Source organism: Dioscorea cayenensis, chromosome 10, assembly GCF_009730915.1.
Source record: "Dioscorea cayenensis subsp. rotundata cultivar TDr96_F1 chromosome 10, TDr96_F1_v2_PseudoChromosome.rev07_lg8_w22 25.fasta, whole genome shotgun sequence".
Taxonomy (NCBI): domain Eukaryota; kingdom Viridiplantae; phylum Streptophyta; class Magnoliopsida; order Dioscoreales; family Dioscoreaceae; genus Dioscorea; species Dioscorea cayenensis.
In genome coordinates, this window is record NC_052480.1 from 19345550 (window position 1) to 19357418 (window position 11869).

The 11869-nt window shown below is 35.0% G+C and overlaps 2 protein-coding genes across 2 annotated transcripts; one reads left to right on the forward strand and one right to left on the reverse strand.

Moving 5' to 3' along the window:
• Window positions 1-766: 766 nt before the first annotated feature.
• Window positions 767-8302, forward strand: LOC120270964 (probable bifunctional methylthioribulose-1-phosphate dehydratase/enolase-phosphatase E1 1). Its single transcript, XM_039278054.1, has 7 exons — window positions 767-808; window positions 4285-4434; window positions 4522-4623; window positions 5699-5808; window positions 5907-6025; window positions 6920-7005; window positions 8126-8302. The coding sequence occupies exons 1-7, from the start codon at window positions 782-784 to the stop codon at window positions 8147-8149; spliced, it is 618 nt and encodes a 205-aa protein (XP_039133988.1). The 5' UTR covers window positions 767-781; the 3' UTR covers window positions 8150-8302.
• On the reverse strand, window positions 7521-11295 carry LOC120270963 (ELMO domain-containing protein A). The gene is made up of 9 exons (XM_039278053.1): window positions 11165-11295; window positions 9882-9991; window positions 9445-9513; window positions 8647-8762; window positions 8524-8578; window positions 8313-8433; window positions 8132-8179; window positions 7950-8044; window positions 7521-7857 (listed from the first exon to the last, which is right to left on the reverse strand). Exons 1-9 carry the CDS (start codon window positions 11256-11258, stop codon window positions 7753-7755), a joined length of 813 nt encoding a protein of 270 aa, XP_039133987.1. The 5' UTR covers window positions 11259-11295; the 3' UTR covers window positions 7521-7752.
• Between the last annotated feature and the right edge of the window lie 574 nt (window positions 11296-11869).

Below are 11869 nucleotides of genomic sequence, written 5' to 3' on the forward strand. Positions count from 1 at the left end.
CAGTTACGTATTGCTATCAAGGAGATGGTGAAAATAATCATAGTAGGTCAACCAGGCTTGACATACTTGGAAGGAATTGACATCGCTCACAACTACAAGTAACAATCAAATTTGATTTCTCCACGCCTCTTCAATGACCAAAATTCTCCAATTGGCTGCCCATGTTGAATGGAAAAGGAGTATGTGACATGTTTGGAAGATGTTAGAATTGTTGTAATCCATGGGATGGACACTTTGACGAGTGAACTGAAAATATCAGCAGAAGATGATTCCATGTTTACCAGCATGTGGCAATCAGGGGAGTTTCATGGTGATTGTGTGGCTTATAAATTTGCATTGGATTTGCAATCGAAGATTGTGATCTGACAACCTGACTGCAGCGAGATACAAAACAGATTGATGCGTGAACCTAACCTCTACCGTGACACTAAATGGGAATGCTTCACTAGCAGTGCAAGGTACCTCAGAAAAGAAGAAAATGACCTAGTCTGCATGTTTCCTACCCGAGAAAACCAAGAAACTTAGATAGGGTGAAAAGTCAGATTTTAGGTCAAAAACCCTACCTAATATGTGAGATTTTTTCTCAGAGGTATGGCAAGAGGCAAGGGGTGGCTCATGTGATGAAAAGGAAAAACCGAATTATGGAAAGCTACAATCAGAACTAGAAAGTTTGCCATTATTGTCTTGAGATCCGAAACTTGATGCAGATGAATGCTACAGAACTCGTGGTGTGATCATTGCAAGAAGCCTGGGCATATGCATAAAACATGCTAGAAGTTGCATGATAGGCCTTTATTTGGAAAAAAGGGTGAGAATCAAGCATTTCAATTAAAGATCAAGGGCAACAATTCCCCAAAGAGTTTTTATTTACCAAGGAACAAATAGAACCCTTGGCAAACTCCTTCAGTCCTCAAATGTGTCTGTGAAATCCTTTACTGTTACAGGTTCCTTAGTCTACAAAGATAATTTTCACTCTTCTATGCTGTCCTTGTTAGTGTTATTCTTCCAATAGCAGAAATGGGTTCTCTATGCTATTGCTGAGGAAAAGGTCTCACCATTTTCTCACTTTCTATCGTTCTTGCACATTCTCCATGTTCCCAACTAGCTATGTGTAATCGCTCATCAATAAGCAAACTTGTCCACTAATCTTGGTTCGTCGACGCAGATTTCTTTCACCTTCTTAGGGAGTTTCAAGACTTGCTCTTGAAAAGTGTCATCTAGAGTGGGCTTTATGTTTTTTAAGATGGATTTAACTTGGATGTGAAAACTCCAACTACTTGTTTCAATTCTATTTCTGCTTCTAGTAAGAGTGGATATCATGTCGTGCCTGCCATTTAGGGTTAGAACATATAATTTTCACTGTCTAAAGTTTCTGTCCCAAAGTTGTTTACATCTCTTCTTTAATTTGAAAACTTCGCCAAATTGGCAAAAGCATCATAGTTATTGTCTTCCTCACTGCAAAAATGGCATTTTACATCAAAGCTCCTGTGTTGACACACCCTATTGGAATAGAGTTCTAGAAAAATAAAAGTCATCTTCTTAAAGTTGCTAGGGCCTTGTTATTTACAACTAAGGTACCTAACTATCTTTAGGGTGAAACTATTCTCATAGTTACATTTTTAATTAACCAGATGCCATCTCGAGTAATAAATTTTCAAACTCCTGTAAATATTTTCAAAAGTTGTTTCGTTACATCCCAGTTGATATCTGATATCCCTTTTAAAATTTTTTTGTTATATTGCTTTTCCTCTCATCCATGGGAATTATTGTTGGAATTGAGCGTAAAAATGTGTTTTTATTGGATATTCCTTAAACAAAAAGGGTATAAATGTTTTGAACCTATTTCTCAAAAGCTTTTTGTAACAATGGATGCGACATTTTTTGAAACACAAATGTTCTTTAAGTCTCATCTTCAAGGGAAGATTGGGAAATAAAACGATGGTTTCAAAATAGTTTTCAAATTGAGCATACAACCTTGGTTTATAGTCCATCTGAGAGAATTTTTCCTATCACCACAAACAAAAGGAATGGTGAAGAGTGAAGACAACGTGACACTCAGAGAAATGGAACAAGATATCTCAGGAAAAGAAAATTTGGAAAGAATTTCCTCGATTCCATTATAAGATTGTGATTCGGGACCAAAATTGAGTGCGAAGTCAAGTAGAAAGGATGAGTTATGTGCCTTTGCAAGGGAAAAATATTTTTGAGATGAAGAAGGCCTCTTGTTGAAGCAAGGCCAAGAATGTGACCCTAGAGAGATGATGAATTCAACCAAAAGTAAAATCTCTTCTATTTCTTAGTCTGAGACTCTGGGTAAAAATTAAATCTGTTGATCTCTTAGAAATCCTGATTGCTCTAAGGAAAGGAGGTCATTCATGTACAAATCATCTTACATAAAAAAATAGAAATTATCACCTTTGTTTTATGCTTTCATCTCAAAATTACCTTGTGTACACATTCCCAGAAATGTGCAAGATGCTTTAGGTGATCTAGTATGTATAGTAGCTATTTTTGAGGCAATGAAGGCTTGTGACAAACATGAGACTTGGGATGTGGTAGATCTACTAGAAGTAAGAAAATTATAGGATGCAAATGGGTGCTTACTGCCAAGTACAACTCGGATGGGACCTAAGAAATGTACAAGGCACAACTGGTAGCAAAAGAATCCACACAGAGTTATGGTATAGACCACTTTGAGATATTTAGGCATGCAGCTAAACTCAACACAATCAAGTACTTCTATTGAATGCCACAAACCTAGACTAGCCACCACAACAATTAGATGTCATGAATACATTCTTGAATGGAGATTTTAAAAGGAAAGTATACATGGAATCTTCACTTCAGTTTGATAAAAGGTATGGCTTTAACTTATGCAAACTGAAAAGGCCTTATACGGTCTTCAACAATCACCTAGAAGTGCGGTTTGACAAATTTTCTTCCATCATCAAAGTGTATCCCCCGATGAGCATTAGACTGATGTTTATACATCGCAAGTGTATCCCCCGATGAGCATTAGACTGATGTTTATATTTTAATGCTCTGTCCAATTCTAAGTAAGATGGAGCTTCCTTTATGTCCATATTGCATTGTGAATAGAGCAAAATGAATAGTTTCCTACAATGATTTATGATGTTTTCATCTTTCAGTGTGACACTGGTAGCTTTTGGAGTGTTAATTGGCAATTCAAAATGATATTACTGCCGGTGCAATATTTATATAGTATAATTGGTAGCATTCTTATTCTCATCCTGCTTATTCATCATGTATATAATAGAATAAACTGGGTTTTTTTTTTATCCATTATAATGTAAAGAGCATTATATGTGGAGCTCTTTTTCATGTATTATTTTTGCTTGATGTTTGCTTAGTGAATTGATCCATCTTGACTAGATTGTTTGCTCAAAAGTAAGAGAATTGTGCATTTTGATTTCTGTATTTGAAATTTGATAACAGCAGCGGTCACTGAGTATTCGCGTGCTCTTTTATTGAATGTGTAGGAAATTTAGCAAATGACTTGAAGTTTGAATGGCTTGTATCTATGTGTTCCCTCAAGTGATATTTTCTTCATGAATGTAATATATAACTACTTTGCAGCGGTTAGGAGATAGCTACATGCATGTATATAGTCAGCATGTTATGAACTTGTTTAAAGTTATGTTTGGTAATATTTTATTGAAGGTGTAGAGAAGAAGCTCAGGATTAGAACATGAAGGTAAAGAAAGAAAAATTTTGTGTATAACTAACCTTTAATAGGAGAAAGATACAAAACAACCCTAAGCCGAGCCAATTACCAAGCACTTATAGTGTGAGTGTATTTGTGAGAGAAGCTAAAACAAATGTCGGACTCTCACATAGGGAGTACACAACAATATGTGTAATGAGGAAGTTTTTCACTGTGTTTTTTGTAAGACCTCTGTTAGGATTCCCCACTGAAACTACATGGAGGGAAGACATTTCAGCGAGGAGCTGATATCCCTCCGGAAAGGTGGCTTTTTAATTAATTAATTTTATTTATTATTTTTGGTCAAGGAGGCTTATTTCTGTTCTCCTTTTCCTTTTAAGAATGGGAGACTTACCATTTTGAAATAAAATAAAAAATAAAAAATTGGGCTTTAAAAAGATAATTAAAAAAGGAGTTGGATTTTTGTGAATTGCATCCCAGTCAGCAATCCCATGGCATTTTGACAAATACTTTTACTCTCATCCCCGAGATAAATAAATAAGTAAATAAATATTTCAACAAGTAACTCTTTTATTCTTTTGTTATTAACCTTTTTACAGGTTCAAGATGACTTAGAGAAAGGAATTTCAGGATCTGTACCTATTCCACCAGATGATGCTGGAAAGGAGGCGGTGATCGAATCATTGGTTACTAATGTCAGGGCCATGATAGCTGCGGACAGAAAAATAACTGCTCTTAAACAACTGCAGGCAGGCCCAAGTGATTCCCATGATAGACTCAAGTAAGTCATCAGCTGTTCAAACTCAATGGTTAATTTGGTTTTATTTCTACTGCAGGGACATATATGGAGAACTGGCTTCCAAAGTAATGAACTGCAAGGTGTAGTTTATGAAGATGTTCCTGAAGCTTTGAAGAAGTGGCATGCTCATGGCATCAAGGTGATATTGTTTTGTTTCACAACCATCTTTAATCACTATCTGACAAGAATTATTGTCATTAGTAACTGTTGTTATTATTAGATGCTACTCAGAAATCACTTTTGCTTCCTCATGAACCCCATGATTCCTATAGCAAAGAAATAAATACACTTTGATGGAAAGGATTAAATTCTGTTAGGCATTTTTTGTCTGTCACTGAGGAATGGTCGCTCTGTTTGAACTGAGATTCACACCAAATTCACATCTACAGACACATTTTGCGGCCATGAGGGCAGATGGTGATTACACCACCACATGTAGAACGTGAGATGCATATAATTGTGTATCGTGAGCCTCTGCTAGAATTGAAAAGTTTTTAATTTGAGAAAAATAAATGGCAGAAGTCATAAAATAAAGTCGAGAGTCCGGAATTGGTCAGTAATATAGCTAACTGCTCATTTTGGTCCTTAAACCCAGAAAAATGTTACTTTAATCTGTGGATAACATCGACATGCTTACTTTGGTTCCTAAACTAGAAAACTATGCTCACTTTGTCCTTAAACAATACAAAAATATTTATTTTGGTCTCTGAACCATTAATAGGTTTATTTGGGTCCTTCCATGACATTACAACTGAATTCAACCTAGAATAATCAACCAAACACATGAACTTCCACACCATCAATAACATGACAAAAAGTCAAACTTTTTTGGACCACCAATTGTAGACTTTAACCTAAAATAAGTTATAGAATTGCCTGGAAGATAATTGTCTGCATATTGTTAAGGTAAAAGAGATCCAAGAAACTCGTTTCTTTTCAACTAAATTTGATGTATTTGATTAAATGTACAGTGGGCCCTGGAGTATGGAATGTATGGCAACTAAAACTGGGCAATTTCCAAGGTTTATTTGAATATAATCCAACTGTTTCAACTAATTGTGCTTGACTTCTGCTCATTTGGAATGCCTTTTGTTACAATGCTTACAATTCTAATGGTTCATATTAGTGACTTTAATAAATTTCCTTCTGGGGAATCCTTTTTCGTTTGTATATCATTCAATTCACTAAATTATCATTATTCAATTTTATTGCAGGTGTATATATATTCTAGTGGTAGTCGAGAAGCTCAAAGGCTCATCTTTAGGAATACAACTTATGGTGACCTGAGGAAATACTTGTGTGGATTTTTTGATACCACAACTGGGTAGTTTTTCATTAAGAAACTTTATATCTAGTGCCTTCAATATTTAAGCATAAATATTTTGACATGTAGAACACTTTCTGTTCTCCTTTTGCTTATAGGAACAAAAAAGAACCATGCAGTTACTTAGAGATCTCACAGTCAGTTGGTGTAGATGAGCCATCACAAGTTTTATTTCTAACAGATGTCTATCAGGAAGCTGTTGCTGCAAAAGCTGCAGGTAATTATTTTAACATGTATATGTTTTTTTCCTTTCCTTTTAATAGATTGAGTATATTTCTCATTCACTTAGACTTGATCATCTCCCGGTTATTGTTGGACCTAACAAGGGATGACTAGTTTTACCAATTCGAAAGGTGACGTATGCCTGTGACGTTTAGTCCAGTAGTGTACATTCTTGTAAGGGAAAACCACATGTGCTTGTGGCTGAGTTTGTTTTTATGGTTTTTCATTATAAAGGAAACTTGAGCTTGAAAAATGGAGGATAGGTTCAAACCTTTGTTATACACTGAACTGATGCTAACAGTATAGTATATGGATTGTTCAATTGCAGTTCTTGGTTGCTCATGACTCCTTGAAATCTGAATCTTTTTTAATGTACTTTCTAAAAATCTCTTAATTTTGCGGAACACTTCCTGACTTTGTAATTCTACATAACTTTATAGAAACCTTGTCATTATTGCGAAAACTCCTTAACATTGGTTAGAACCTTTAACTCATGGTTAAAATAGGTTGGGTTTAACCACATTACTCTGGGCTCATATAAAGACAAGAAAAGTGGTTCTTTCTCTCAAAGGAGAATAAGGAAATGGTTGTTAGCATGTGTTTATCATATCTACTTGAGCTTTTCTTATTGTAATTTGATTTCCTGTTATTTAAAGCATTTGTTTAAGTATTGTGTTAGTATCTTATTGCCATCGATTTAGAGACTTATATGTATTTACAAAGAGCTTGGGAAATTTTTTGTGAGACTGAAATTTTTGCATATCAATACAATTGGCTAGTGCAATGTAAAATATCTACCTTATTGGCAAGATTTCTTATTTTCTCAGCAAACTATATGTGGAAATTAATTTCTCTCTGGTGTCACTTATTCAAAGCATATAATTAACAGGGTTAGAAGTGATAATCTCTGTTAGACCCGGAAATGCTGCTTTGCCAGAGAACCATGGATTCAGAACTGTAACATCCTTCGCAGAAGTATGAATTTCTTCTTTTATTTTTAATTTTTATTTTATTATTAGTTTTAACTTCTGTGGTTGAATATGTAAGTGTTTATATATAAATTGTCATTATTGTGTCATTGTTATCCTAGTTTTGCTTGGCTTGTGTATGTATAGGCAAAATTTCTATAGGGTTTATGAGATTGAAGAGGCACTTTAAGATTGAAGATCTCGAACCTGAATTCATGTTATGCCAATGACAATGGCGATGATGATGAATAGAGATTTTGACCTGACGAGAGTTTAACTCGAAAAAATGTTTAATTACATCCTCGAACTAAAATGAATCGATAAGGAACAGTTTCTAAAATATGATAAAGGTAAGCAATTTTGGTTCATATTCAAAATTTCCGATTTAGCATTTTTTAGAAAAATAAATAAATAAATAACATATGCACTGCTTTAGTTTAGGAAGAAAAAGCACACTTGTGACCTTATTGTTATTGGGGTATACAAGACATATCTGATAAAATAACCGAGATGTTCTCTCAACTTGTGAAGTTTAAGAAAATTGTCTGGTGAATTAAATCAAACAGTGATGGTTTGACAGGAATTGAATTTGACAAATGGTGAATAAGGCATTGCTAACAAAAGATTATATAAACATTGCTCTTAAACTGAAAAACTCAAAAGATGATTCGAATGAACACAAGCAACAAAGAAAGAAAAAGGCGAAATCGAAACTGTACACTTGAAGATATCATTGAGGCTCTCAACAAAATCCTCATGACTGGGAAAGGAGACTGTATGACGGCATGTCTTCTATCCTCATCACATCATCCAATAGAAGCTCCCGCTCTAATTGTTGCCGGGTACATCGAAGTACTTCCTGTGCAAATGCAACAAAGGCAACTCGATTTTGAGCACAAGAAGCTGCATACAACTGATTAGTAGATAAAACTAATTAAGGCAACATTTTACGTTGAATTCCATGTACGACGCATTCCTTTCTAGCCATTGCTTGTCCATCACCATGAATGCGACACAATAAAGCAAGTCGAATGCCCACTCATCCTCTGGGTAACAAATTGTTATATTCTGATTGCAGCAAGATTCATCAAATGAAAGGCAGTGTAATTTATTTCAGCTTTTTGCAGGCTCACCTGATATCATTTGGATGAAGACTGTTCTGATAAATGTCCTTGGCTTAGCTGCAGATAAACCGTCAGGGAATTAGTATAGCAACTGCAGACAAACCATCCAGAAACAATCGAACAATCAAATGATTTTCAGAATGGGAAGAATTCGTTCAATTTGGTGGTTATCAGTGGAAAGAGCCCTTACAAGATTGAAGATCCAACATTTGCATGATCATGAATGTGATGTTCACCCCAGCAACTGCAAATGGGTATTCCCATGCAGAGCGCTTTCCACCCTGCTTGTTAAGAAGTTTCTGAAAAGAAGCCTGAAAATCAAATAACACAAATTATACTTGCAAAATGGCAACGATAGAGCATACATGCACCGAGAAAGTGAAACAAGAATTTGGACTCACATTAAAAGTTTTCGCAAAGAAGAGAAGGTTTTCCAATGAAATGAATCCAGCACCCCTATTAAACAAGCAAATCAATTGAGTATGATGACAAACAGAAATCAGGCTGATGAAGCTATTGATTACCGGAAGTCAGTTGATGGGTCCCTGCCTTGCCATCCCATTTGTTTCCACTGATCAGATATCAGACCGATGAGTTCTTGATCTGGGTATGTAGCAGACCAAAGCGCCCTCAAAGCTTCCTGTAAAATTTGTAAAATTTTCAAAAGCAATAATACGAGTAAGCGATTATGCGTAAAAATACATTCTAGGCTGCATCTTCTAATTCTGAGCTTTTAAGCCTACACTACTGAACAAAGCACACAAGCAAGACATCAATAAATTCAAGGCCACTCGCCTACATCTAAGAGGTCTGGATGCATGAGAGCGTCGAAGACATTGATATACAGATGTCACATGAAGATAGTTGTACCAAAAGAAGCTTTATAAATTCAAATTTTGGAAAAGGTAATTTGGGTACCAATGGTAACCCTCCATCCGATTCATAACAACAAATTATCCAAGGTAGCAAACCTTGGCAAGTCTCCGAAAGCTTTAATGGCAAAAGTGGAGATAAAGAAAGAGTAAGACCAACAAATTATCCAAGAGTAGCCTACGAATGATAATTCATGAACAAAAGTGATTTTAGCTTAAAATTTGTTGGTCATAGCATGAAGTCCCCATATACTTTGACATATACCAAAAATCAGGAAATAAAATGGCTGAGTACAGAATGTAATATTATGTCAACATCTGTCCAATCACAACATTTAATCTTGGCATTTCCAATCACGCATCATGTGAAAAATATAAAGTAAATGCTAACATCCTAATAAGCTTTTATTATCTCATTAAGCATGTCAAAATGTTTCAATGGCTGAGTACCTGATGCTCATGTCTAGAGGCATCAAAATAGACCTCCATACGATATTTCAATCTCTGCAGTCTCTCAACCTGCACAACGGAAGTTCATCTGATAATTTCTAATTTCCTAATGCAAGTGAGGCAAAAATGCATAAACCATATCTAAATTTATGTAAAAAATATTACTGTCATAAATTTATATCCAAAGAAAAAAAAAATTGAAGTCAGTTATCTTATCAAGTGTAAATTCAAAGCAGATGATAGCAAAAATATGAAACGCAATAAATCTATGAGACATAAACGGAAAGAGATGGTTAAAACATTGAAACTCCAAATAAACAAAGGGAAGTAGGGGATGAATAACTTTAGAAACTAAAATATGAGCACCAATATAATATATGGTGAAGCTTAATTGCTTAAACAACCAGAGTTTTCAGAGCAATCTGACGGAAACTTGCCTGTATTGGTGTCAGATTGTTACCAATACGTTCATATGCCCCTTTTCGTTTAATGCAAACACAAGAAAGGCTTCTTCCAAGCCACCGAGGTGATCCAGATGTTGAATCATCTAAAGGTTTATAGATAAGAACAGTTAATCCTAAATATTATAAAAAAAATTTAAAAATAACTCCTAGCTCAATAATGAACTAGAAACACTACTAATGCATATTACTTTTAATAATGAGCATCAAAGGAAACAAATTAATTCGTGAAAAGCATGTAAACAAGGGGACAAAACCATAACAAATACTTCCACAAACACAATTTGTAACAAGATTTTTTTTTTTAAAAACACAAAATAGACATCCTAAAGGGTGAAATAGCTTCAACCAAAATACTAACTATTCAGAAAACCTTCCAGGAAAATCACAAAGCTTGAAATGAACATCCTTTGACTCTCCAATTATTTAAACTTAATTAACAACAAACATCAAATTATGCCACCAAACTCCCATCTACTCCTCTTAACTTCTTTATAAAAATCAAACACGCACTGCAGAAGAATATTCTCACCCTTGTACTAAAAACAAGCAGAACACAGCGGCATTCCAAATTAATTACAAGCATAAACCACGTCAAATAACTGCAACGTCACACTCAGATCAAAAACACCAAATCAATTAGAATGCCTAACAATAACAAATCAGCCCAATTTCCTTTCTCATACTACAACCAACACTTCATATAAATACCACGAAAGACAAAACTCAAATTTAACCACAAAAAATAATAAGTAAACTTTGGTGGCGAATATAACAAATTCCACCAAACGTGCCGGCAACGCTTGCAATCATCTATATATTATTCTTTTGCGTCTCTTCACTCCTTAAAAAGTCCAACCGATGCTTACCAAAATAAAATTTAACAAAAAAAATCACAGAAATTCACCAGTGCAGCCCTAAAAACAACATTTTTAACAAATCGTCACTCAAAAGCACAAAGAAAACATCTCAATTTCTAACAAACAAAAAGAGTCACAAAGATTCACCAATGCAACCCTAAAAATAACAATTTTTACAAATCATTCACTCAAACAAAAAAAACCAGAAAATTCTCAACTTTAACAAAAGATGCAATGCTAAAACAACATTGTTCACTGATCACTCACTCAAAAACACAAAGAAAACCAGGAAAAGTTATTTTTAACAAACAAAAACATCAAAAGCTAAAAACCCTCCGATCCGGAAAAATTGAAAAGCAGAACCGATCTCACTGAAACAAAAAAGGGAAAAAACACAACCTGAAGGCACCAAAGCGTGCGAACATCGAGAGATCGAGCAAGGCGGCATTGTCCGGATCGCAACGCAGTATCCGTGGCTCCTCTCCGCCCTCATCTCTTCCTCGCTCTTTCCCTCTCTCTCGTCGTTTAGTTCGCGGCTTTTCGCATAGAGATCAGATACAGCAGAGACGAGGTTTTAAACCGGCGTTAATGACTAAACTACCCCTTCAACCCGGAAGGGGTATTTTGGGAATAACGCATAAACACAATCATTGCATTTAAGAATATTTGAGAACTTGTAACCATCATTGTGTAAAAAAAAATTGACATTTTACTGAATTAAATATAAAAGTATAATAAAATTTGGAGAAAAACATCACGCGTTCTATCCGAGTTTTAATGACTAAAATACCCTTGATATCTTTAGGGACATTTTTGAAATAAAAAAAAAATGAAATTATGGGGACTCCTTACTTTACATGCATTATTTTCTTTTAATACAAAGATAAAGAAAACTAGGGATGTAAGTAGGGCAGAGAATCCCCGTTCCCCGCGGAGATCCGCCTCGACAGAGCGGGGATTCTCCAAAATAACCCCCCTTCTCTGCGGGTATACCCATGGGGAATCCCCGCAAGAAGAAGGATTCTTCGATTTTTAAATTTAATATATATTATATATATTAAAAATAACTCATATGATTAATTTAATTTATTAAAAAAATTTAAT